Source organism: Chinchilla lanigera, unplaced genomic scaffold (assembly GCF_000276665.1).
Source record: "Chinchilla lanigera isolate Chin_1 unplaced genomic scaffold, ChiLan1.0 scaffold00010, whole genome shotgun sequence".
In the NCBI taxonomy this organism is placed as follows: Eukaryota; Metazoa; Chordata; class Mammalia; order Rodentia; family Chinchillidae; genus Chinchilla; species Chinchilla lanigera.
Window position 1 is genome coordinate 4,017,695 of NW_004955411.1, and position 25,932 is coordinate 4,043,626.

The 25,932-nt window shown below is 43.9% G+C and overlaps 1 protein-coding gene across 6 annotated transcripts in view; it reads left to right on the plus strand.

Moving 5' to 3' along the window:
• Nucleotides 1-25,932, plus strand: part of Wdr27 (WD repeat domain 27) — a 194,417-nt gene that overhangs the window by 88,920 nt on the left and 79,565 nt on the right. For 4 of the 6 annotated variants that reach the window (XM_013510748.1, XM_013510746.1, XM_013510749.1 and 1 more), the window contains 3 exons: nucleotides 1,091-1,188; nucleotides 2,376-2,481; nucleotides 4,340-4,438. In XM_013510748.1, coding sequence (XP_013366202.1) covers nucleotides 1,091-1,188; nucleotides 2,376-2,481; nucleotides 4,340-4,438 — 303 coding nt within the window. The remainder of the gene's footprint in view (nucleotides 1-1,090; nucleotides 1,189-2,375; nucleotides 2,482-4,339; nucleotides 4,439-25,932) is intronic. The other 2 variants (XM_013510744.1, XM_013510750.1) reach the window with 1 other exon arrangement.

Below are 25,932 nucleotides of genomic sequence, written 5' to 3' on the forward strand. Positions count from 1 at the left end.
TCCGGGCTCTGCTTCCCCGGCCCCAGTTTCTAAAGCGTTCAGTACACTGAGCCTAGGAGCTGTGGCAATGAACAGGGACACTGTGCATGTTTATGATGCAGGTCAAGTAGTTTATAGGTTGGTTAAGAGGAGGAGGGGCAGATTCAGTGCTGGGTGCTTCTAGCAGAGTCCAGCCTCGGTCTGTGCTAGCTGGTAGTTGCTGAACTTACACAAGGTTTTGCTTCCTGTTTATAAATAAGGAATCACACTGAGTGTATTTTAAGCACAAATGCTTAGTGATAGCATTCATTAAATCTGTCATAGTTAGATCATCATGACATAGAAGGAATAGGGAAGTCATTATGAATCACAACGTACTAATGGTGTTGCAGCCAAGTGGGTCAGTAGGTGGATTTTGGTCCAGTGCCCCTGAGCGTGAACTGTAGATGCCAGCTGCCCAGAGGAGGCGAGAGCTCAGAGGTGGGCCAAAGACAAGCCAGTGACTGATGTCCTGAGGTAGTCTGGCCTCCGTGGATCACCATCATAGGCACTGCTCATGCATCTTGGAGTTCATGGGCAGAAAAATGACTGGCTTTAAATGCCTTATCAAGAATGTCTTCAAGATAATTTCGTGGAAATAGCTTTACTCTCACACACATATATGTCTCTCTCTATATATATATGTATGTATAAAATGAATGTATTTAAGATAAATTTTGAGTGTGTTAATATCTTAGTCTTTTAACTTTTTAAAAATTCTGTGACTCCCTGGCTATGCATTATACATTAATAAGTCTTCAGTCAGTACAGTCTTGGGTTACTGGTGACTTCGTGCTGTGTGAACGTGACAGAGTGGGCTTGCCCAGACCAAGTCAGCTGCGACGTCACTAGGTGACAGATACATCCTCAGAGGGCCACTGTCCTACATGCCCTCTGGCAGTGACCAAACAGCAGTCAGGCAGTATATGACTCTGTGTGGAAATTTTGGAGTCCAACTGTGAAATCGTTATAAGTAAGAAAAGGTGTGTTTAGATCCAGATGCTATCACTAGAATAATGGTTTCACATTTTGCCTTTGAAAATACATCTTGACTTTCCCCTTGTGATTACAGGGATCATCATTTACAACTCAACCATCCCAGGCGTACAATCTCTTCCTGACGGCAGCCATTGGTGATGGGGTCGGGCTGTGGGACTTGAGGACTCTGAGGTGAGGCTGGCCTGTGTCACAGCACCGTGGCACACCTAGCGTCTCTGCCAAGTCTGACTCAAGGTTGTGTCGTGTAGGTTACATGTGAGATGGTGCTGTCTCGTGTGGCTCCTAAGGCCTAGAGGAGCAGGCGGGGCTGTGTCTTGACCAGAAACACCCTGGATGTGGTCTCCTGGTCGAACTGTTGCCCGTGTGCTGTTGTCAGGCCGATCCTGGGAGGAGGGTCCAGGGCACCCTAGGCCGAGCCTACTTTGTTTACCTTGAGTCGCTTTCCTCCCCTTGGGAGGACAACATGCTAAAATTACTTAGTGTATTTTGTAAACATATACAAAATATAAAATATTCTCTAAGCAAAAAAATCTTATAATTATACCATGGGGAAAATCACCGTACAACGTATATACAGGGTAAAAACATCGATGCTATTAATACTGTACACTTGGTGCGGTATTCACAATGGTGCAGTTAGTTGTGTTCTTGCTCTGCTGTTCCGTCTCTGGAAGAAGTCTCAGGTTGGCTTTACTGGGCGTCCTGAGGACAGACAGGCTGCAGGATATGCCCTGCCAACAAAAGCCTGGTGTGTGCTGTGTGGACGGGACCTGCCCCCGCGCCTCGGCCTGTCTGGCTGTGTCAGGCCCAGTGCTGGCCTAGCTTGTTGACGTTCTTCTTAGTTAGGAAGAGTAGCAGTTTTACAATAAGCACATTTTACATGGTGCTTTATAGATGGTTGGGAAGGTTAAGCCCTTCCCACTAGATGATTATAACCTCAAAGTTTTTGAATCATTTATCTAGAAAATTTATGATTCAGAAGGTATGGTTTTACATTTTAATGATCTATTATAGATGATTATTTAGTATTTCTCATATATAAAAATTCATTTACTATTAGTTTGACATCTTTGGGAATCTGAATTTGAAAAGCATCTGAATTATTCTTAAGATCCCTTTAATTGCTTACCAATTAATAATTCTCACATATACAATATTTTCCAGCATGTGACTCAGTGGTAGCATGCTTATCTAGCATGTACAGGGCCCTGGGTTTTCTTTCCAGCACCATGTGGAGCGGGGGAAGCTTTTCCTCTACTACTTTGCTCCTTTTTGTTGGGAAAGCAGGTTGGTCTTTCTCCTACAGTTTGCACTAAGATGAAGAACTGAGTCCTATTCAGGTATTTCTCTCTGCCCAACAGGTGTGAGCGTCGGTTCCAAGGACACCCGAACCGCTGCTACCCGTGTGGAGTGGCCCTCAGTCCGTGTGGCCAGTTCATGGCTTGTGGAGCAGAGGACAGACATGTATGTGTGCTTTAGTCTCTCAGTGTGAAAAACTCTCAAATTTTTAAATGATGCACAATGAACACTAAGCATTCCCTAATTCATTCATCTATTAATCATTTTGCAAACGCAAAGTATATACTCTGAAAAGGCCTTGTATTATGTGGTGTATTTTCTTTGACTTATGAGATTAAAATGTGAATCAATAAGACAAGATCATGCTGTGAAATTGCTTTTATAACTTAGATCCCTTATTCCGGTGAAATTGCCCATTGCTCCCCTCCAACGCTTTTAGACATTCTGCACACACATCTTGTGATGGACGACTTGGAGAAGATGCTAATAGACACTCATTTGTCCTTGACCCATACAAGTTCTTGTTTAGCTTTCTAGGGCTGCAGTGCCACATTTCCACAGCGTCACAGGCTTCAAACCACAGAGGCTGTTTTCTTGTGGTTCTGGGGGCCAGGAGTTTGGACTCGTGGTCAGCAGGTTGGCTTTTCTGGGGGTCCTGAGGACAGACAGGCTGCAGGATATGCCCTGCCAGCCCCTGCCTACATCTGCACCTGGCTTTGTTTCCACTTTTTATCTCAAATCTCCTGATTCTTTCTCATAAGGGACACTTGGGTTTGTCTCCTCCCAAAACAGACATCAGAAGGTCAGGAAGTTGTGTCTTCCCTGTCAGCAGCCTGGGAGTCACAGGGTGTGGTGTGCGTGCTTGCTATGTCTGTGTGTTCCTCACTTCATTTAGCTGTAATTGTCATGCAGTTTTCATATAGGGTGTGAAGTGGTTGTGTGTTGGACTTGTGTGAATAAAATCATTATGGCTTTTTTTGCATGTCTTTGTGTGGACACAGGTGTCGTTTCTCTTAGGAAGTCCTGAGGAGCAAGACGGCTGGTCAAGGTCTGTACGTTGAACTTGCCTGCAAATTTACAAATAGGTTTCCAAAGTGGTTGTTCCATCCTGATGAGACCTTAGGTGTTTGGCACGCATGAGTGCACATAAAGCAACAGGGCGACAAGTGACAAAGCCCAGGAATGGGGGATTGTTGCTGGGTGGGGCAGAGGCATCGTATCATGGAGTGCGCTGTTGTGGGTCGAATCTTGGCCACTGTGTGGCCTCAAGAAGTTGCTGCCACTCAGCCATGGTCTTTGTGTCCTTGGTCAGCAGTTGTATTTCTTCTGTGGGGCTGTAGGGAGGAAAGGCAGGTACAGCAGAGAGCTCAGTACCCAATGGGAAGCAGCATTGGCCTTGACCCCGTCCTCAGGATTAGAAATGACCATGGCCTGCCCCAGCCAGTCCCTCTCACTTCCCTGCTGTCCCTTGTGGATCAGCCATGACGGACAGCCAGTGAGATGGCCAGGGCTGGTTCTGAAACACTGTGAGATGCACTCTCTTTTGTGGGCAGATTTTGTGGGAGCAGGACTCACCTCTGAGGTCCTCTTATGGCATCTCAACTCATTATTCTCCCCTAAAATGAAGTATTTTGTGGCAACTCTGACTATGCAATCCATGACTTGTATAGGCATATGTAATATCTAGTAACTCCATCAGAGAGGAAATTTTAAATCCGTAGTTCTAGAGTCTGTTTGAATGCTGAAATTCCACAATGAGTAGTTGTAAACAAAGCATAGTATAACCAATTCTCTCTCACTTTCTTGAGAAAGACACTATAACGATTTTCGCCCTCAGTCTGAGACTTTAGGGGAAAGGTTGTACAGCTGCTTGGCAAAACTGACTCTGGACATGACTGGCACTGCGTCAGGTGGCCCGGTGACCTCCACGACAAAGGCTCCGCTGCAGACTACACTTCTCTTGTGATTTGCAGCTGGTCACGGCTCTCAGCCAACACGGAATCCCTGCCTTCTTGTCTTTTAGGCCTACCTGTATGAGCTGGGCTCCAGTACTTTCTACCAGCGGCTGGCAGGGCACACAGACACCATCACCACGGTGGCCTTCAACCCAGCGGCTCCCCAGGTATGGTCTCCTGGCACGGGGGCAGGGCTTTGTTTCTCTGTTGCCTGCAGCCTTGCCTCTATCTTTTGTATCTGGACGACTTTATGTTGGCAACATTTTATCATGTCTAATGCTGTATGTAAATTAAATACTAAACTTGAGTATTGGCAAATCAGTTTAATTTTGTCTCTTCAAGGTTGAATCTTGAATTCAGGGAGTGCGGTCCTTATGTACTGGGTAGGTGTTTTGTTAACTTGCTGTTTTCACTATATCACGTATTGCCGCAGTCTGGTCCTTCTTCCCTTCCTCCTTCTGCAGGCCGGGGGAGGCGGGAGGAGGCAGAGGACAAGGCCGCTCTCTGGACCAGTCCTGCCTTCACACAGTAAAGTGAGGAAGTGGCTTTGAAAACTTGTTCTCTTCCTTTTGGATTGTGGTCCTGTTTATAGTGAACATTTAGATTGTTTCCAGGACTTTGGTGCTATGTTTTGGTGCTCATCATTGGGTATACAGTGTTTTCTGTGTCTGGGTTTATTTTCTCAAGGCAGATCATTCGTCCTGTTACTGAGAAGGGCTCTGATGTGGACCGAAATCGCAGAGTCGCTTCGTCTGTTTTCTTGCAGCTTTGGTTGTTGATATTTGTCTGCTCTCTCAGGCTCATTACCGATAATGAATACCTCACTTTGAATCAGCTGTTTTCATCCTTTAGCTCTTTATCTTTTGGACTGAATGTTTTGCTTACTAATTTCATTTAACTTGAAGTTTTTGTTTTCGTATTTACAATTTTGTTTTCTAGATTTGGTTTTGCTTTTTATTTTGTTGCTTTTTCTTTCAAGCACAGGATTTGATTTATTCTAGTTATGATAGAAATTTTTCTCCAGAGTTTGTTGCTGTAGAAATCATGGAACTTTCAACATGTTATAATAACTTCTGAAGCTTGGACTACGCTGGTGCTGAGTGGACCGTGGGCTCACTGGGTGCGGGAGGGCTTGTCTTTTTCTGCCAGACTGAAGGAGTGCCGAGGGGCGCTGGTGCCCACTCCCTGTAGTTACTGTTTGTAGTTATTACTTTTTAGAATCTATTAGTACATGCCTGCATAGTGCTCACACTTATTGTGTGGAGTTGGTGCGTCATTCTTCTCTCTTTTTCATACTCCCACCCTTCTCTCCCTCCCTGTTCCCTCCAACTCTTGTTCTCATTCTCATTTTCAAAAGCTCTATTTTCATCTTTCTTTTTCCCTTAAATTCTTTTTTTCCATTTCCTTTCCCTCTCATCTCTCTTCCTCCCCTTCATTGCTTATTTCCTTATCCATTTGGAAAAAATCTCCCTACTTCCTATTTATTATACATGTACATGTACATATACACATACATACACATACATGCTGGGATGTCATCTGTTGGAGTCATTATATAAATAAAAGGACAAAGGTAGCATCCTTACCTTCTAAGATCTTTTAAATCTCCTATATTTTCCCCCAAGTCATCTTTTCCCAAATTTAATTTTTTTAAATTACAATACATGGGGATGAAATTTAAATCTGTCTATTTTAATTAGCTCATCTTATTTTAAGAGTTCGGGGTAGCTTTGCCAAGGAAAAACATTAGAGAGATCTGAAAAAGTAGTTTTCCTTGATGTTAAATAGGACAAAAGCTTGTGACATGTGTATTCAGTCCATCAGTGGATTTGCAAGACCATACTATGTCCTCCCAAGCATGCTTCATTTGAATGGCCTACCTCCCCTGTCTCATCCTCAATTCTCAATCTGTGTAGCAAACAGCAGTGGCAGAAAGTGAACTTTGTGGCTGTGCCACTGAGCAGCTACCCTCATGCAGGCTCTCCTCCTCGGGATCTCTGCCTTGGAACTAGCTGTCCTAGTGTAAGGGGAACAATGTCCTAACTTTAGCTTTTTAAAGATGTGTAAGGGGAACAATGTCCTAACTTTAGCTTTTTAAAGATGACAAAACAGTGGCTTGAAAATGAGCAAACCTTCATTCCATACAGAGTTGCCTGATGTGCCTGAGGTATGTCTGGAAATGGTGGACCCCCTGTCCGCTGTGGACCTCTCACCTCTTCCCTAAAGATAGCACTTCATAGCCTGGCTATTTCTGACCTACACTTGTCCCTGTTCAAAGTTCTGCTTTCGTCAGTCCACCGGTCAGTTTTGGCTGACAGTTTCTCACTCGTTACTCCTATGGGAGGGTACCATCCCCCTTACTAAGCACCCTGCTGGTGGCCTGACTTTTGTCCCAGAAGAAATCCATGGGGACATATGGAGACCTGAGGAGACCATTTGAAGGGATGAGATGGAGATACATGCCATCAGGTTCTGTGGGGAGGGTTGCCAACAATTACCCGCATGCCCGATGAAAGTCATCAGACTACTCAGCAACTAGGACAATGTTAAAATCCTTGGGAGTGTGGAATTCAAGCAAAATCTAACCAAGGCCAGGAGGACATCAGCTGCCTTCAGTGAGGCAGAGGAATGAGAAGGTAATATGTGGGCCTCTGAGTCGCCACTCTCCCCCAGAAGGGAAATGCAAAATCAGTATTCCATTTTCTTCTTCAAAATATGTATTTTTTTGAAACTGGATCTTCACTATGGTCAACCAGTTATCTCATTTTTAGAGAAAATGATCATGCAGCAGTCAGCTTTCCCATCTCTGGGACAGAATTCCTGATACCCACAATGTAAAGAAGGAGAGGTTTATTTTGTTTCAGTTTCAGTGGGTTCAGTTCATGGTGGGCTAGTTCCAAGGCAGAGACAGTGCGGTGACAGGTCTAGTGGAAGAAAGCTGCTCGTGTCACAGCAGCCAGGAAGCAAAGAAAGCGGGGCAGTACCAGGGGCGGGAGTACAGCTTTCCTGGTCACAGCTTTCTGGATGTTTGCTGTAGTGTCTGCAGCTAGGGTGTATTAGTGATGTGACAGTTTCATTTGTTGTTGCTGGGGGAATGTCACGAGCTCCCCTAGGAGTCCCACTATAACCTATGTCTCCATAAGAATCACTATTTGGGGAAAATGGAAGGGCATCTCCTTATTAGGAACATTAGCCAGGCCAGAAGGTGTTGCTCCTAATGAATTTGTACAGATTTTATGGCACCAAATGGACTCACCCTGTTCCCTAGCACAGGCAGTAGTGAGGCCACTCAAGCCTAGATGTCCTATCTCTGGGAAAATATAAGCCTTGGTGTTTCTCATGGACATGTGTGTCCTGCCCAGCTGGTGAGAATGCATCCTTGTCAATGTCGCGGTCTAAGAGTATCTAGGAGACTTGTGGCCATCTCTGTACAACCAGGAGCCATTCGGCCCACAGGGGTTCAGCCCAGCAGCTTTCAGTGGTTCTTGCAGTGCTGGTGCTTCTTGATACTGCCTGACACGTGTCTTGTTTCCATGTGGTCCTCATTCCTGGGCCATTGTGTCCCTTTTCTTTCCCTTTCCTTCCCTCCCCTCCGCCGTCCTCCTCTGCCCTCTTCTCTCCCTCCCCTTCCCCTCTCTTCCCTTCTCCTGTCCTCTCCAACAACAGAACCAAGTACGTGTGGTAAATAATACTTCTGTTTTCAGAGCTGAGCTCCCAGTTCTGAGCGTCTGTGCTCTGGCTTGTTGCCACCCATACCCAGTGCATGTCTGTACGGCCCTGGCTCAGGGCTGCTGTGGTTCCCACACAGGCTGAGCTCTCCAAGCTGATTTGCTTCCTTCGGAAGCATTTCTTGGTGATACATGTACTTCAGCACAGCGCCCGGAGCAAGAAGTGAGCACCGAACAGTCTCTGACACTGCTGTAACCCTAAAGCCCCCGCTTGCAGGCTTGCCATTTGATTTAAATGAAACCGTTGCTTCATTCAGTCACAGTTCAGTAATGTTCCTCTTAGTGACAGATCAGTGAAAATTAGTGGATGGTCAGCCCAAGATATTCCATAGTGCTGTGGTCATGCCGTGTGATGTGAGGGCAGATGATGCCATAAGAATGTGCTCAGGGTTCATCAGCCCGGGCAGCTGGGCCTTGTGTCAGTGGCCAGGGCCAAAGGCCCCACAGACCTCGGGGTGTCACGCAGCAGGAGAGCCACCGGCCAGTGAGACCTCATCAGACCACACTGTCGAGCAGGACCTGGCAGAGCACTGTTGCTTTCTGGTCACAGGAGCCCTTACTTGCTGTTGCTCTAGATGGTGTTAATATTTACCTTGCAGAGTTTCTTTTATTTAAAGGATAATCAATCACAGACAAACAAAGCTGAGTTATCGAAGACAAACTGATAGTAAAAGTTGAACTTGTCAGTTAATGAGAAAATGCTACTGGGTTTACAAGACTCCTGGTCTGCTACAGGGCTTTGGGGCAGGTTAGTTAGGAAGTGGTATGACCTGTGCGCGGGAGCTCTGGGCTGTCACGTGCTTGGCAGCCGCGTGTCAAGAGGGGGCGCTGGTCTCTCCTGGCTTGAGTCACTGGAGAGCTGAGTGTCACAGATTTCAGGGCCTGTGAGAGGTAGAGGTTTTTGGTAGGTGAGACTTAAGGATCTGATGGCTATTCATGATAGATGGTTCTAATTTGGAGAATTATGTGGAACTTCATATTAAAACTCAGTCTTCTGATGGGAGACTTAAGATAACGATTCTTCTTGGAGTAAAATTTTACCTAAAAAAAAATTAGACTTGGCCTTTGGGTATTTGCCTTCAAGTTGGGCCTGATGCTCCACAGAGCAGGTCTCTTGCAGGTTGAACACCTCCCAGCGCAGGAAGGGAGATAGGATTGACTGTATTTCTTCTAAACATTGACTTTGGGGTTGTCTCTTTGGCTTTCTAGGGGGTGTTTCTGCCTGCTTAGGCATGGGAAGAAGACCCTATTCCATCAGGTACTGAATGTGCCCTGACAGATGGTTCTGGGCAGGACGGAGTCTAGTAGGGCCTGCATCTCTGTTTCAACGGTACGTGTGCCCTGGAAGCTGTCTGTACCCAGAGCTCAGCTTCCATTTCTGTTTCTCTGCTTCTAGCACAGAACCGGTTCCATTCCTAAAGCAATGGTCGCAGTGCACTTGCCTCTCAGTGCATCTCCTGGCTCCGGCCCTCACTGGCCCCTTTGGAGCATATCAAGAGCACGTGGGATTGGTGGCAGGTCCAGGAAGTCAGGCAAGGAGACAGGTGGAAACTGCTGGTGTTCCTAGGAGGGAGATAGGCATACAGGACAGACAGATCCAATTCAGCCACAGTTCAGGGTCTACCCTCAGATGTGGGAGTGAGGAATGACTTTCTGGTACAGGTCGGGTACCTGCTATCTGTGCTGGTCGAGGAGACACACAGCCAGGGTTGTTATGGGGGGGCGGGGCTCAGCGCCTGATCCTGTGGCCCTCCAAGACCCCCAGTGGTGACCCCCCAGCAGGGGGCGAAGAGGAGTTCATTAGCCAATCCAGTACAGGCGTGGACCAGTCTGTACACCAGTGTGCTGCCGTCTTGCTGTTGAGGTGAGCTCTGTCCTGAGTGTGGTGCCTGAAATGCTTTCTAGTGGCCCTTCCTTCTGAGCCCTCCTCCATGCCCCGTGTGGATCCAGAAATCACAAAACTAAGTCACCCTGTGAACAGGGAAACTACATCTTCTGATACACATGATTTGGATTTCGGTTTGAGTTCACTCCTTAGACTATGGTGAGGGGAAAGGATTTCTGCCACCATGTCCACTCAGTTTCTTACCTTTTGATTTAGGGCTGCACTTACCCCTTTGTTGATATACCTTTTGCTCTGAATACACTGCTTTTTAAAACAATGCTCAACATTTTAAGCTGAACCTAGGCCAGCCAGAGGTGCAGTGGTGTGAGACAAACACTACTGGGAGGGAGAAGTAGGTGTTCCGGCTTGGGGACGCCTGCAGGTCAAGTGCCAGCAGAGACCTGGCTGCTGAGATCCCGATGACTTGTGGCCTCCCGCCATAGCTCACGGGTTCATGTTACCTTGGGGCTGCGTTTTACCTGTGGCACCAACTCCACTTCCTCTGCCTTCAGGTCTAGTGATTCTGCTCCTGGCCAGGCTTTAGAGCCTCAGGAAACTGCGTAGAACTCAAAGCGCAGCCTTTTGGCTTGGCCTGCTCTTGGCAGGCCAGGTGGGTGAGGCTTCCTGGAAGGCTAAGAGCAGCTGCTCTCCTCAGGCTGCCGGGAGTTTCTCAAGTCTGTCTGTGCTGCCATTGAACTGCTGTCTGTTCCTTATCTGGCACTGCTATTTCCATTCTGGGCCACGCACGCCCTCTAATGTGTGGGTCCCAGTTTCACTCACTGTCGGGCATTTCTACAGGGGCATTCTATGTTCTGACCCAGATAAAATGGTTGAGTCCAGGGCCTCGCAGCCTGCCCTCCTCTTGGGGGTCTGATCACTGGTCACTCCATCCACCTTAGGTCCAATTCTGGAGTCTTCCTTGTGCTCAGTCTTCACCACTGCCAGGCCTCCAGGCCCCAGAACACTTCTGGTGTCAGGCATGGGCATGGCCTTATTTCTTATTTGTAGCCAGATGCACGGTGGTTTGAGTTACTTTGAACATTTCCTTGTACTAGGTGCGTATGGTGTAGCAGTCACTCTTCTTGAGTGCTTTATTTATTTAATGATATGATTTTTTTTTTTCCGGTACTGGGAATTGAACTCACGACTTTGTGCTTGCCAGGCAGGTGCTGTGGCTCTGAGCTAAATCCCCAGCCCCTAATGATATGATCTTAAGAAGTCTTCACACTACAGAGGGAGCAAAGACCCGCCTCAGTTATCATGGTAACACGGGGAACAGGAAATGGTCCCCTTCCTAGCTGTACTGACCAGAACTGAATTCCAAGTCACTGTTTCTAAAATGTTTATTTCTAGCCCTTGAGAGGCAAGCTACATTCTATTTTTACTTATGTGACATTAATATTATCTTCTTTTTTAGATATTAAATGGTTTTAAGCCCGTTTTTATATAAACTGTTCCAGTCTATGCTTTTCCTGACTACTCCCTCCTGCCACATCATAAAACTTAATTTCATTCCCGAGGAATCCGCACTGCTTTCCTTTTGGAAAATATTCTGCAAATTCTAGCAAAGTCAACAGACAAACTATAAATTTGATGTCATACAGACCACAGGAATAGGTAGTCTGCCATCATCACATTACCTATTCTAGTATTCAAGTAACTTCTGTAATAGCTAAAAACCACACTAGATGAGGTATTGCTCTTCTACTGTGATGTGGACTGGATCAGTCCAAATGAGAAACAAAGACAACGAAACATAATCAGAGGATTCGCTTTGAGCTTTATGGTTGCCTCAGAATTTTTTCAACAGAATGGCCAAGAGCTGAGCTATGAAACCAATAGGATATTATTATTTGCACTGTAAACCCTCCCGACTTGTTAAGCTGGAACCCCCAGATGGAGTGCATTATGTTCTATAGTATAATATAAAAGATTTTCATCTTGAGTTGTTCATGAATCCTGTCCCAGGATTCAGATGTCGGTTACCTCACCTGCACAGTACAAGTGAAAAGTTGCATGCTGTGGATTTAATGCGCAGGCACTGTGGACAAGCTGAGTGGGTTGGAAAGTCATGGTACACAGAATGTACTTATATAACAACTCCTCTCATTTTGATACTCTCTAATATTTGTGCTAATTTTCATCTGAGGTTATTTACTGCGTGGTAGAGATAAAGTGTACACTATCAGCAGAATTCTAGAAAATGTTTCTTTGTAGTCCATTTATTTTTAAAGCAGGAAATCATTAGAAGCCAAGTGAGTTTTATGTTTAACACTCAGGCTGAACTACAAGCTAGGACGGTTGTTTACGTCCTGACGTACGCAGCATGGCTGACCTTTTATCCAGTCAGAGGTCACACCTGTTGGCCTGGGCAGAGGCTGGTAGTGCAGCTGTCACTTGACGTGAGACTCAGAGTGAGCTGCACGTGAATCTTAGTTGCTAGTTTTTGTTAATTTCTTCTTCAATTTCACTGACTGTTATTGGCTTATTCAGGGTTTTCGTGTCTTCTTGGTTCAGCTTTGATATTTCATATGTATCTAAGAATTTATCCATTTCCTCTGAATTTTCCATTTTATTAAGAGTACAGTTTCTCAAAGTAGTTACGGATAATCTTTTAGATTTCAGCAGAATCTGTTGTGATTTCATCTTTTTTATTTCTAATTTCATGGATTTGAGTCTTTTCTTTCCTTATTTCAGTGAGATTACTTAAGGGTTAGTCTATTTTGTTTAATCTTTAGAGAACCAACTCTTGATTTACTGATTCTTTGTAATATTTTAGTTTTAGTTTCATTAATTTTATGCCCTGATCTTTATATTTCACTTTCTTGTATTAGCTTTGGGTTTGGATTGTTCTTGTTTTGTTAGGAGCTTGAGGAGCATCATTAGATTATTTATTTGAGCTTGTTCTGTTTTTCTGATGTGGAAGTCCACTGATATGAACTTCCCTCTGAGGACTAATTTGTGTTCCATAAGGTCTGGTATATCATGCTGGCATTATCATTTGACTATAGAAACTGTCTTTAATTTCATTTATGACCCATTGATTGTTCAAGAAGGTATTTTAAAATTTCCATTTGTTTGCATGGTTTATGTGGTTTCTTTTGCCACTTATTTCTAGTTTCAGTGATTATCATATGATCTGATTATATGCATGGCATAGTTTCTATTCCTCTGCATTTACTTAAACATGTTCTGGGAGCTAGTATTCCTCTGTTTTGGAAAAAGTCCCATATGCTGCTGAGGAGAATGTGTATTTGGTGTTGTTGGGTGGAAGACTCTGTGGATATCTACCAGCCCATTTGTTCAAAGGTTTGGTTCAACTCATATTTATTTGTGGATTTTTTGTATAGGGGATCTGTCTACTTGTAATAGTGTGGTATGAGGTCTTCCATTTCAATCGTATTGGTGTTTATTTGATTTTTCCTGTCCTTTAATGTTTGTTTTATGAAGTTGGGTATACCAGTATTTGGTGCATATAGGTTTATAATTGTTAACACTTGCTGTTTAATTGCTCCATTAATTAATATGTGGTGACCTGCTTTGTTTCTTCTGACTAGTCTTCGCTTGAATTTACTTTGTCTGAAATTAGGATAGTACCCCTACGTTTTTCTGGGTTTCAGGTTGCATGGAATGTTGCTTTTTAATCACATTGGTCTATCATGATGCTTATACTTTTCCCGTTCTGTTTTCTTTTTTTTTGGTTTTTCTCCGGTACCAGGAACCAAACTCACGACCTTGCGCTTGCCAGGCAGGCGCTTTTGCCACTGAGCTAAATCCCCAGCCCCTGTGATGCTTATACTTTTGATATGATTTTTAATCTCCTGGATTTCTGATTGAAATATTCCTGGACTCCATTTCTTTGGTAAACTAGTCATTCATGCTGTGAAGCATTTTGTTGAGCTCATCTGTAGAGCTCGTTTAGCTTTCTCTTGCTGTCTTCTGAGAGCTCCTGCATCTTTTTGGTAATTAGTTCCATTATCTATTTAGTTATATCTCGTCTAATTCCACTGAGGGTCTCTTTGAGCTATTTTCTGACCTCCTCTGCTATGCTTTAGAGTACTTGAGGTGTATGTCTTACACTGTCCTGCTTCTTTATGCCCTGTGGATTGGCTTTAGGGAAGTTGAAGGTTTGGGGAAGCATTTTGTTGCCTTTTCTTCCCATGTTTTTATTGTTTTTGTTTGTTTCCTTATTTTGTTTTATGCTGAGACTTTTGGATGCTTATTGTCTAAAGGCTTTCTTGCTTGCACAGAGATCTCTTTAGTTGCTTTTCAGTGATGTACTTTGGACATGCGTAAGTATAGTACTTTGCCACACACCCAGGATTTGACCACTTTGGCTACTTTGGGAAAGGAGGATGTGGTGTAGTTAGCACAGAACCCAAGTTCTCTAGGGATGTACTCTAGTACTGCTAATGTCCCAAAGCGAACCTGAGTGTTGGTGTATAGAGAAACCGTGACAGTTATGTGACCCTGTTAATATCAAGTGAAACAGCGACAGTAATATTGCCTGAGACAAATTAGGTATTAACACAGCATAAGAATCAATTATGTACCACCCTTAATCCTAGAGAAGAAATCATTAATTGTTATGTAAACATTAAGGCAACCCACATATTGATTTACAGTTAATGTGTACTAATTTCAGCAACTATATTTCAGCCATAGAAAGAATTCCATGCTTTTTGCCAAGTTAATTATCAAAAATTAACAAGGCTTTATGGTTATACTATTAAAGATTTAGGGTTTAGGCGTGGGACATAGGGTATGATATAAGAGAGAGGAGAGAGAAGTTGGACACAGGCTCTTCTTGACAAGTGCAAGGATGTCTATAGAATTCGGTAAAGTAGGACAAAAAACTGGCAAGAAATAGAAGATAAAACAAAAAGAGAAAAAAGAAATTATGTAGAGAGTAAAAACAAGAGAGAAGTAATTAAAAGGAGAAACTTTAAAAGAGAGAGGAGGAAAATGAGAGAACTAAAAGAAGAAAATGAGATTAGAAGCAAGGCTGAAGGGCAAAGGAAGATTACCCAGGCCCCAGGAAACTGGTGAAGAAGATATGAGGGAAAGAAAGAAGTGAAAAACAAGAAGAAAACATAACAAAGAAACTAGAAACAGTGTTCACAGTCTCAAAGGATGAAAATAAACAAGAAATCCAAATGAACAAAAATTTTTAAAATATAGAAGCCCCAAAACATTCCTCTGTGATTTCAAATCTGTGGTTACCTTTCAGGACCTAGTTTTTGGTTTGGCTGGTGTCCAGTTCCATGTGTGACTCTGCTCCTGGTGGTGGACAGATGGGATTAGAGTTGAGCGCCAGTTGTGAGACTTAAATCCTGGCCGAACCTTGTCTCTGGGCATGTGAGTGGATCTGAGTTGTTTAGTTTGTAAGACTCCGGATGTCTCTTGCCAGCCTGTGCGTGGCTCCCTGACCGTGGACATCTCCCATTGCTGTCCCTCACCCAGTCACTGGGAGCTTAACCCTGGGAGAGGCCAGTGTAGCTCTGAGTCCCTGGGTTAGTTTATCGCTCATCAGCTGTTGTAGTGCGCAGCATCCACTGGTGCATTTCTCCCCGAAGCCTTCTGGAATCTCTCGCTTTCACTGGGTCTCTGTAGATTCAGTGATCCTCCCCCCTGAACTATGAGCCCAGAGCCAGGGAGAAAGTGCAGATTGCCCTTCCCTTTTCTGCACTGTGGTCTGTCTCTCCAGTTTCTCTGCAGGATCCAATTTTCCCATCAGATCCTTTCTGAGTTCCAGGGATCCATTCCCTCCTTCTTTTTTTTCTTGTTATTTTCCAGTTATCTAGATTCTAAATTTTGGAAAGACTGGTTTGTTGCTCCTTGTGAGTCTGCTGTCTTCCTGGAAGTCCTCCAGTGCTTATTGTAGAGCTGTTCAAGCTCCTGGAGGTAAATCTCACAGTGTTCAGAGTCCATATGACTTTGTCCTCAGAGCTCTAACTCTTGGACTTACCTGCATGGAGCCCCAGGCACATGCCAATGACCAGTCAAGTTTCCCACCAGGCAGTGGCTTTCAAGCATCCGCCTGTCTGTCTCCAGGCCTGGGGCAGTGGAAAATACATCTATCATTCCTGGTTCAAGAATTAGTAGAATTTATAGAATTAGGCCAAAGAGAAGGAAGTCAGAGCCTTCAGTTTTTAGAGGTAAGTTTTGGCATGTTTTCCAGTGTGTCAGGAGGTGTGTGCTGTTGAACCCTGAAGATTTCACATGCAGAAGGTTCGTGCTGCTAAGGCTCTGGGCTTAGGGACTGAAAACTATGAAGAGAAAACCAGCAGGGGAGCGGAGGGGCAGAAGGGACTCTATTCAAAATAGGACCTTCTTGTTACGTGTCTGAACTCACGAGTACAGGGCAAATCATAGCCATGTCTTGAAAAGGAGTGTCATTAAAATGTACTTTTACTTTACTAGTAAATTGTCAAGATCTTGTTCTGTAGAGCAGAGGAAAAATAAAATCATTGTACAATATGTGCTGTGGGGTTAATTTCGGATGTCTTCAGTAGAGTATTGTCTAGGAAACCACATGTTTCCAAAGAGAAGCTCAGAAATGTGTGAAGTCCCTGGGATCTCCTACAGGTACACTCCTGTGTGAATTCTTTCTTAGCTTTGAGCTAGGTTCAGAGTTCAGCAGTTTCTCTTTTCCTTCCTTTAAAGATTTCCTCAATTTCCTTGACATCATGTTTGTGGCCTTTCCCATGTCTTCATGCTGGCCACCTCAGCATCCTTCTGCTCCAGGTCCATCTTCCTGGACAGCCCTCAGCTTAACTAGTCACCAGATGTGAGGTGCTACCTGACCGTCACCCAGAACCTGCCTTCTCCCTGGGCTCCCACACCCAGGAAGGCCCTACAGTCAGGTTCACCACCTTTTAACTCTTTCTGAATCTGTACCTCTGTCCTTATTTGTACTTCCAGAAGGTCATTAACGCCAGATCTCCAAAGTGGAATATGCAAGACAGCTAATTTTTCAACAAACCAATATTAAAACTTTGGTTTATGTTTCTATAATTTGATGACAAAGAAGGCTTGCTGTTATTGACATGCAGATCAGCATATGAATGGACCAGAGACTCTTGAACACGTGTACATGGAGCTTGTAGGGCTGGCGATGTCCCAGTGCGGGAGGGCATGGCAGGCGTCCTTGTGTGTACATTGCCATGTAATATAATTCACACATATTCCCTGCTAAGTGGCCTTATACATTACACTACTTCTGACTAAATTAATTCCTACAAAGTGGATTCAGCATTCACCCTTTTCCATTCACTTTCATGATTTCAGTTACCTGTGATCAACCATGATCTGAAAATATTAAACAAAAAATTTCAGAAATAAACAATTTATAAGCTTCGAATTGCATGCTATTCTGAGTGGTATGGTGGAGCCTTTTGCCCCTGCTGTCTCACCAGCACCTGTGCCCTTCCTTGCCAGTGTGTCCGTGCTGTGGTTACTGGCACTCCTTAGGCACGTTGTGCCCAGCTAGTTACCACGGGAACTATCAAGGTCACACAGGGCTTGTGTCCCAGCCACTCTTATTTTAGTTAATAGTGGCCTCATAGTGTAAGAGCATGAGGCAGGAAATTCACACGCTAAAGAGAAATGGTGAAGTCCCCCCTTTCCGGCGATAGTTCTCAACTCAAGGGATGAAAAGAAAACAAACTTCTGGGAATGCTGCTAAGCTCTATGGTGAGAATGAATTTTCTATCCGTGAAACTGTGAAAAAGGAAAAACCAATTTGTGCTAGTTTTCCTCTCACATCTCAAACTGCAAACATTACTGCCAAGGGCTTTATTAAGATGGCAAAGGCATTCAGTTAGAGGGCTGGGCTCTGAGCAGTTTCAGGCTTGGACTGGAGGCCTTGGAGATGTCACCCTGTGGGGCAGGGAGACTGCTGGGAGGGCGACAGGGACTCCTGGCAAGGCCAGCTCTGCAAAGATGCCGTCAGTGAGGAAAGCACAGGCGGGACCCAGGCCTTGCACAGCCCTCTTTTTGCTGGTGTTTATAGCCACACAGGGAAATTACACATTGAGTTAATTTCTTTATGCAATATTATCCCCAGAAAATACCATGTAGGCAGTTTTGTTGACACATAATGTGAACAGAAGAAGCATTTTAAAACTACAGTTTTATGTGTGCACCTTTTTGGTAGTTTAGCTTTTATTTCCTAGCCCAAACTTAGCTCTGTGGCTTGGAGTGGCGTTGTGGAAATATGCAGTGGGCTCTTCCTGCCCTTGATCAGGGGTGCTGTCTGCTTCCTCTGAGGGTCACTGTGTTGCTGCACCCTCTGCTCAGGGATTCACAGTGCTCCCCAAGGTGCTGCTGCCCCTGTGGGCTTCCCCGGGCAGGGGAACCTGAGCTTCCATCCTGCCATTCTCCAGGCACTGCCTGAGCTCTTGGAGCCCCCCATGTGAACCTCAGCACCTCACGCAGCCTCACCAGCAGGTTCCCCTTGACAGGATGTCCAAGCCCTGTCAGGTCTTTCAGAACAGTTCTGCAGGAGTGGTAACTTCTGCCGCAAGGCCAAGGGCAGGGTCACTTGTGTGGTCACTGGGCTCCCTGTCACTGTAGACCTGAAACACAAGAGGGGCCACAGCTGCGAGGGACATTGTCTGAGCAGGGCCCGGGGCAGGGTGTGGTGTCCCTGGAAGCTTTTTGTTTTAGCTGGAAAAATATTTAGCTTGTGGAACCAGTTGCTTACTATCAAAGACACTTGTGTGTTAAATACCGACTGTTCCTCATAGGAGCACCAGAGTTACCACTTTAAAAAGGCCCCAAAATCATGATGAGTGGGGGAAACTCAGATGCTTTACAGACTCCGTTACCTCAACTGCTGGAAGTGAGTTTCCAGCCCTGTGTACTTGTGACCTGGCGATGACTGCTGCAAGGATGACTGGAAAATCACCGGGACCAGACATCAGAGAGAAAAAGAGCAGAGGCTTGGGGGAGACCAGACCATGGCAGGAAGATCACAGAATGTCACGTCAAGGTGTTAAGGCGCTGTTATGGTTTGTGTCTGCATGTCCCCCCAAATCCTCATGCGGTCATGGGGCAGGCTTTTAGATTTATGATTGATTCATGGTCCAGTGTTGGAATTATGGGTGTGAGTGCTACACCCGCCCTGGGGCAGATAGCTTGCATACAGCGTAAGGGAGGGAGAGAGGCTGCTTGCCGCCACTCCTCTCTTTCTGCTCTTGTTGCTTTTGCTGTTTTTCTGCCGCCATGAACAGTTGCCCTCTGCCATGTGCCACTCTGCCTTGGAGCCAGCCGAGTATGCACTGAAATCTCCACAAACTGTGAGCTAAATAAACCTTTCCTTCCTTAATTTTGGACGTCAGATATTTTGTCTCAGCAACAAGAGAAAAGTAACCAAGACAGGTGCCCTCACACAGATTCCTTCGGGATGAAGCAGCTCAGAAATGAGGATGTGATGCTTTCAGGGGAAACGATGCTGATGTTCATTCATGCTGGTTGCTGGAGATTTGCTAATCGGGTCAGTCAAGCAGACTCAGCCATGCCTCAGCAAACCCAGCATGGCCATCAGTGTAGTCCCTTACACACTGACCAGTGCTGATGGTGGAGGTGTGCAGAGTCCACTGGAAACAGCCAGGGAAAGTGTGGCTGTACAGTCATTGTGTGGCTCACACCTGCTGCTTACTGCTGGGCGGCCCCCTAATGGTGATTTTCAAAGGCTGGGTGAGACAGCCGTGATGGATTGCTGTCCAGACTCCTAAGTAGGGGCATTTCCTTCAAATCTGCAGGAGGACACACAGGGTGGTGATTGCTGTGACTTGCGGCTTGGCTGGGGACGCTCTTCACTGCCTGTGCCTTACCACCAGTGGGCACCTGCAGAGGGAACTGGCAAAACCCTGCTGCTACCACTTACTTTGTTGTGTGGTGAAGGCCCAAAGGGAGCAGTTCATTGGAGCTGATTTTCACACGCAGAAAATAAAATAAACACAGTGGAGTGAACTGTGCAAAACTAAGATAGTTACAACACAATTGTATTGAGACACCAGAATTAGAGACGTCTGAATGAGCTGTGCTAAATGGTCCCAGCTTTCTCTCCACCCTGCTGTTGATGGCAGAGTTGCAGTGTCATGAACGAGGGATTTGACACTCCTTCAGTCAGGCAGGCCAAGGCCGTAGCTCTGGCTGGAAGGGACATTTCGGAACTAGTTAGCTGCTATCAACAACTGTTCAACATTACCGTTAAAGAAGAAAGGAGTCAGAAAATGAAATAAAGATGATCTTCCTCATGGAAAGGAGGATCAAGGGAGGGTAGGAGAAAAGAGAAGGAAGGAGGGGCGGAATGAATGAGAAAGGGGGAAAGAAAGAAAGAGAATAAAGTCCAGCCTGTTAGTTTACCTTGACGTTATACTTGGACAGAGGGCACTGTGAGTGGGTGTGGGGGCTGCTGCCTCTCAGTGCCATGTCAGCCCAGTGGGTGCTCGTGGCCTCCTCAGAAAGCTAGGATTAGAGGTCCCACTCAACCCAGCTATTCCCCTTCTGGGTATCTTTCCAGAAGAATTAAAAACATCATACCACAGTAGTATATGCACCCATGTTGATAGCAGCACAATTTGTCATAGCTAAATCTTGGAAACAGCCCAAATGCCCATCAGCTGAGGAATGGATAAAAAGGAAGTCCTACCTATTCTTAAGTTTGTATACATTGATTTGGTTATTCTAGGTTACATGCCAGTTCACATAAACATTAGAATAAGCTTATCTACGTTTACAAAAATCCTTGTGAGTTCCTGTTCTGATAAGACTTTCATGAAGCTTGTAGATACATTTGGGAAAACTGACACTTCTACTATGTTGAACTTTCCAATACATGTAACATGGTTTGTATTTACATATATTTTGATATTTGACTTCTCATGTCCTAATTTTTAGTTTGCATAATCTGTATATGTTTTAAAATATTCTTTATCATTTTCTTTAAGGTGATTATAAATAATACTGTACTTCCAATGTCAGTTTCCACATAGTCATTGTTTATGTCAGGTTAGGGAAAAGTGGGTCTTGTACCCTTGCTAGGAAGTTAGGCAGAGACCCTCCTGAAGAACTGAGAGTATAACAAGTGGGGAGAGGTGGCGTGTGCAAGACCTGGAACAAGGTCTCTGAGCCCCTGGGAAGGCAAGCAAGTCCAAGCCTCTGTCCTCAGAGGAGGGCTAAGGGTGGCCTGTGCAGTGGCTTGCCATGCTCCTCCAGGGCCCCAGGACTCCATCCAAGGAGCATACATTTCACCGTGATGACGAAACAAAGGTTGCTTTCAGGCAGGATTGTTTTTGCATGAGCTCAGGAAGACTCCCAATCCCCAGTTGGTAGAGCAGGTGTGAAAGCATCACAGTTGCCCTTCCCAACTAGGATATGCTAGGTGCAAGGCTTATAAAGGAAGGACAGAGGTGACAGCAGGATTTGGCTTATAGAGAAAGGAGAGTAGAATGAGAGCGCTCTGGAGAAGTTGACAGAGAGCCAGGTGCTGGGCCAATTACCCTGCACCCAATTACCCTGCACCCTTCCTCCTCAAATTTACTGAGGTGGTTGGATCTTGGGACAGAAACAAAGGCCTAATAGTTAGGCTACACCCAGAGCACTGCTTCCAGCTGGAAGGTGGGCCCAGAGAGCAGTCTGAACCCACGGACCACCTTGCTCATGGGCAGGCAGTAAGCAAACTGCAAGGGAAGGCCACCTTGGAGACCTGTACTTGAACTCGGAATGCAGTGTGAATGGATGCTGTAGGGATGCTTTCACTTTGTGCTTTTGCAGCAGTGTGAGGATTTATTTCTTTTTGGTTGTCTCTTTTTTAGTTAAGTTTTCTGACTTTTTTCTCATTGTCATTTTCCCTTTTCTTCTCTCTCCTTGTCTTATCTCCTTATCTTCCTTCCCTACCTTTCCTCTTTCCATCTGGCATGTGTATAGGGAGTGTCTGATCGTGTACAAAGGAGAATAAGAATTAACCAGTGCTTTAATTTAAATAGTACTTTTTTGAGCATGCTCATGTTATGAACATGTAAGTGTAACCCTCACCAAAATTATACATAGAGGATCCACGCGTAAACTACAACAGATGAACAGGTTTCAACGATATTACAGCTTCCCCCAGTTTCTAATTATAGACCTTTCCTTTTCTATCCCTCGCCCTTAATCACACAAATATTGTCTCAAACACTCTTAAGACTAACTCTTTATTCAAGCCATCAAAATCCCAACAGTCTGATCTCCTGTCTGATTTTAACTTACTAATATTTCTCTTCTCTCCCTCTCTTACTGACATACCAGCTTCCCTTTCCTTCAGTTTTCCTTCCCTTCCCCTTCCATGTCCCAGTCTGACTGTTAATGACAGCATAGTACTGTCTGAAACAGTCATTGATAGAGGGTGAATTTGCTGAACACTGTTATAACTGATAAGGACTCTCTTCCTGTAAAACAGTGGCCAGGTCTGATTCCGTTCAGCTGAGCAAGTCCAAGAGGTAAATAAGTGCTAACGTGCAAACAGAACCACAGTCACATCACTGGAAAGCAGACTCGAACTAAGGAGATTGGCATGCTAGTAACAAAATCTTTGCACTGTAACTGAACTACAACGCTCAGCAGGCAAGTATGCGTGCACGCGCACGCACGCGCGCACACACACACACACACACACAGAGTGAGAAAACAGGTAACAGAATGCCTTCAGAAACTTCCAACTCCTCCAAAGCAGAAACAAGGATCATGAATGGGGAAGAAATAAAAAAAGCTAAATAGCTGAATTATATAAAATGATGAAAGAAGAGTCAAAGAAACTTGGTGAACTTAAGGATGATATAACTAAATAGATAATGAGCTTAGTAAACAGACTGATCGATCACTGGACAAAAACAGGATGCAAATAAAGAAACCAGTAGAATGAACCAAAATGGCTCAAAGAATGAATACCAATTTAGCAAAGAATTAGAACCCATGGAAAGGAACCAAACAGAAATCGAGGTCATAAAAATTCTATTGAAAGTTTGGGCAGCGCAAGCAACTAGTGTGAGGAGAAAGTGTAAGAACTACACAGCAGGGTGACCACATACTCAGCAATGTCTTAAAAACATCAAGAGATCATGCGAAACATGACAAGGATATTCACTATCACCACTCCTGTTCAATGTAGTACTTGAAACTTTAACCATAGCAATTAGGCAAGAGAAAGAAATAAAAGGGATACATATACGAAAAGAAGTCAAACTATCCTTATTTGCTGATGACATAAACCTTTACATAGAAGATCTGAAAAGTTCCACAAAAAGATTCTTGGAACTAACAGACAAATTCAATAAAGTAGCAGGATATAGAATTAAAAACAAAAATCAATATTGTTTTGTACACCAATAGTGAGCCCACTGAGAAAGAAATTGGGAAGACAATAACATTCACAATAGCTTCAAGAAATATTGAATACTTGGAAATTAAATTAATGGAGGAAGTGGAAGGTCTTCTATGATGAAAACATAGTAATTTGAAAGAGGAGGTCAAAGAAGACAACAGAAAATGTAAGGATACTCCCTGTTCCTGGGTAGGCAGAATGAATTTTGTTAAAATGGCTGTACTACCAAAACTGAAATATAGATTTAAATGCAGTTGCAATGAAAATACCAATAGCATTCCTCACAGAACTAGAAAAAACAACCCTAAAATTTGTATGGAACCAGAAGAGACTCAGAATAGCAAAGCAATCCTAGGTAACAGGAACAAAGCAGGAGGCATCACAAGCTCAAATTTTAGGTTATATTACAAAGCTACAGTGATAAATATAGCATGGTACTGGAACAGAAAGAGACATATGGATCAATGGAACAGATCAGAGACTACATAAACAACCTCAGACATATCCAGTCATCTGATCTTTGACAAAGGGGCCAAACATATGCTGGAGGAAAAATAGCCTTTTTACCAAGTGGTGCTTGGAAAACTGGTTACACACTTGTAAAAGATTTACTCCAGGTCTGTATCTCTTACCGTGTACTAAAGTAAAATCAAAATGGATAAAATACATGAATATCAAAACAGAAACATTGACTCGGTCAAAATATGTGTAATTCTTAAAGATATGGCATAGGTAAAGACTTTCTGAATGGAATTCTAACAGGACAGGAAATAACATCAGGAATCAACAAATTAGCCAAATATGGTGGTGCACACCTGTAATCCCAGCACTCGGGAGGCTGTTGAGACAGGAGGATCACCATGAGTTTGAGGCCACCCTGGGTGACATAGTGAGTTCAAGGCCAATCTGGGCTACAGTGCAAGACCCTGTCTTAAAAAAAAAATGAGCAGATATAATTATCTCAAATACCAAAACCTCTGCACAGCAAAAGAAACAACAAAAAGAGTAAAAAGACAAGATTCAGAATGGGAAAAATTTTTTCCAGCTGTACCTTGGTCAGAGGACTAATATCTGGAATGTAAAGTGAACGTAGCAAAGTTAGACCACCTGAAATAAAAAAAAAAAAAAACCTCAATTAAAAAATGGGCAATAGAAACAAGCAGTCACTTCTCAGAAAAGAAAGTAGAAATGGTCAATAAATACATAAAAATGTTCAACCTCATTGATTATGAGAGAAATGCAAATCAAAACAACACTCAAATTCCATCTCACTCCAGGGAGAATGACTGGTATTAAAAAATCAATAAGAACAAATGCTGACTAGGTTGTGGGGAAAAGGAAAACCTCTACACTGTTGGTGGGAATGTAAACTAATATAACTAAATCAGTATGGAGACCCCTCAAAAACTACAACTAGAAATTCCATTTGACCCAGCTATTCCTAGGTGTTCTCCTGAAAGAGTTAAAGACACCACATTACAGTAGTACATGCATACTCATGTGTACAGCAGCAGAACTCATAACATCTAAATCTTGAGAGTAGCACATATGTCTGTCAACAGATGAATAGATGAAATAAACATGGTACATATCCATAATGCAATACTGTGAGTCATTTGTGGGAAAATGGGTGCACCTGAAGACCACAATATTAAGTGAAAAAAAAATGAGACACACAAGCACACATATCATATGGCTTCTTTTATATGAGAAACACAAAGTATAAATAATTTACAAGCAAAATAAAACTAGAGATTACAAAATAGGGAGATAGATCCTTGGCAAATGGAAAGTGGAATTAGAGCTGAAGGATGGGATGAAGTAAAAGAATGAAGATGTGTTTCACACACAGACACGTGCCAACTTCTGACCGATCATCGGGCACAGCAAACCTGGACTAATAAACATAAAAAAGAATTCAAATTGTGTTGATAAGTTTTTGAATTCTACAATTTTCATGAACTTTAGGAAACCTGTAGCCATCATTTCTTGGAGTGGTATCAAGGAAGCATATTCACAGCTACCTGAAAGAAATCTCAGAGCTCCTTTCTTCCAATCACCTGTCTTTAACTGAAAGGACAGCTGCTAGTAGCTGAATGGAGGGGCAAGTGTGAGCACCCGTCTGTCAGCTTCAACACATGCAAATGGGATGTGGAAAAGTAAAAGCCATGCTGCTCACCTCACTACGTGTATTTTTGTTTGGAAGATACAATTATTGCAGTAAAATTGGCTATTTATGTTAAAATGTATGAGTTTATTACTAACTCAAAAGAATTCATAAGTAGTTTTTGCGTTCTCAGTTTTCAATTCTAATTTGATAAATATTAGTAGCTACGACCCACATACATAAAAGCTCTTTGTGATGCTCAGTAGTGTTTAAGAGCATGAAATGGTACTGAGACCAAAGCTTTATAAACTGCTGCCTTATGGTAGCATTGTCTTGGCCTTAGTTTGGTCGTACATTCCCCTGGGACTGGACTCACACGCTTAGTTTTCAGATGTATTGGCATGAGATTGCCCATTGCATTCTTGTATCACTCTTTGTTTCTCATTAGAATTTTATTATTATTTTTTTTTATTTTATTTTTTTTTGGTTTTTCTCCGGTACCGGGAACCGAACTCACGACCTTGCGCTTGCCAGGCAGGCGCTTTGCTGCTGAGCTAAATCCCCAGGCCCTC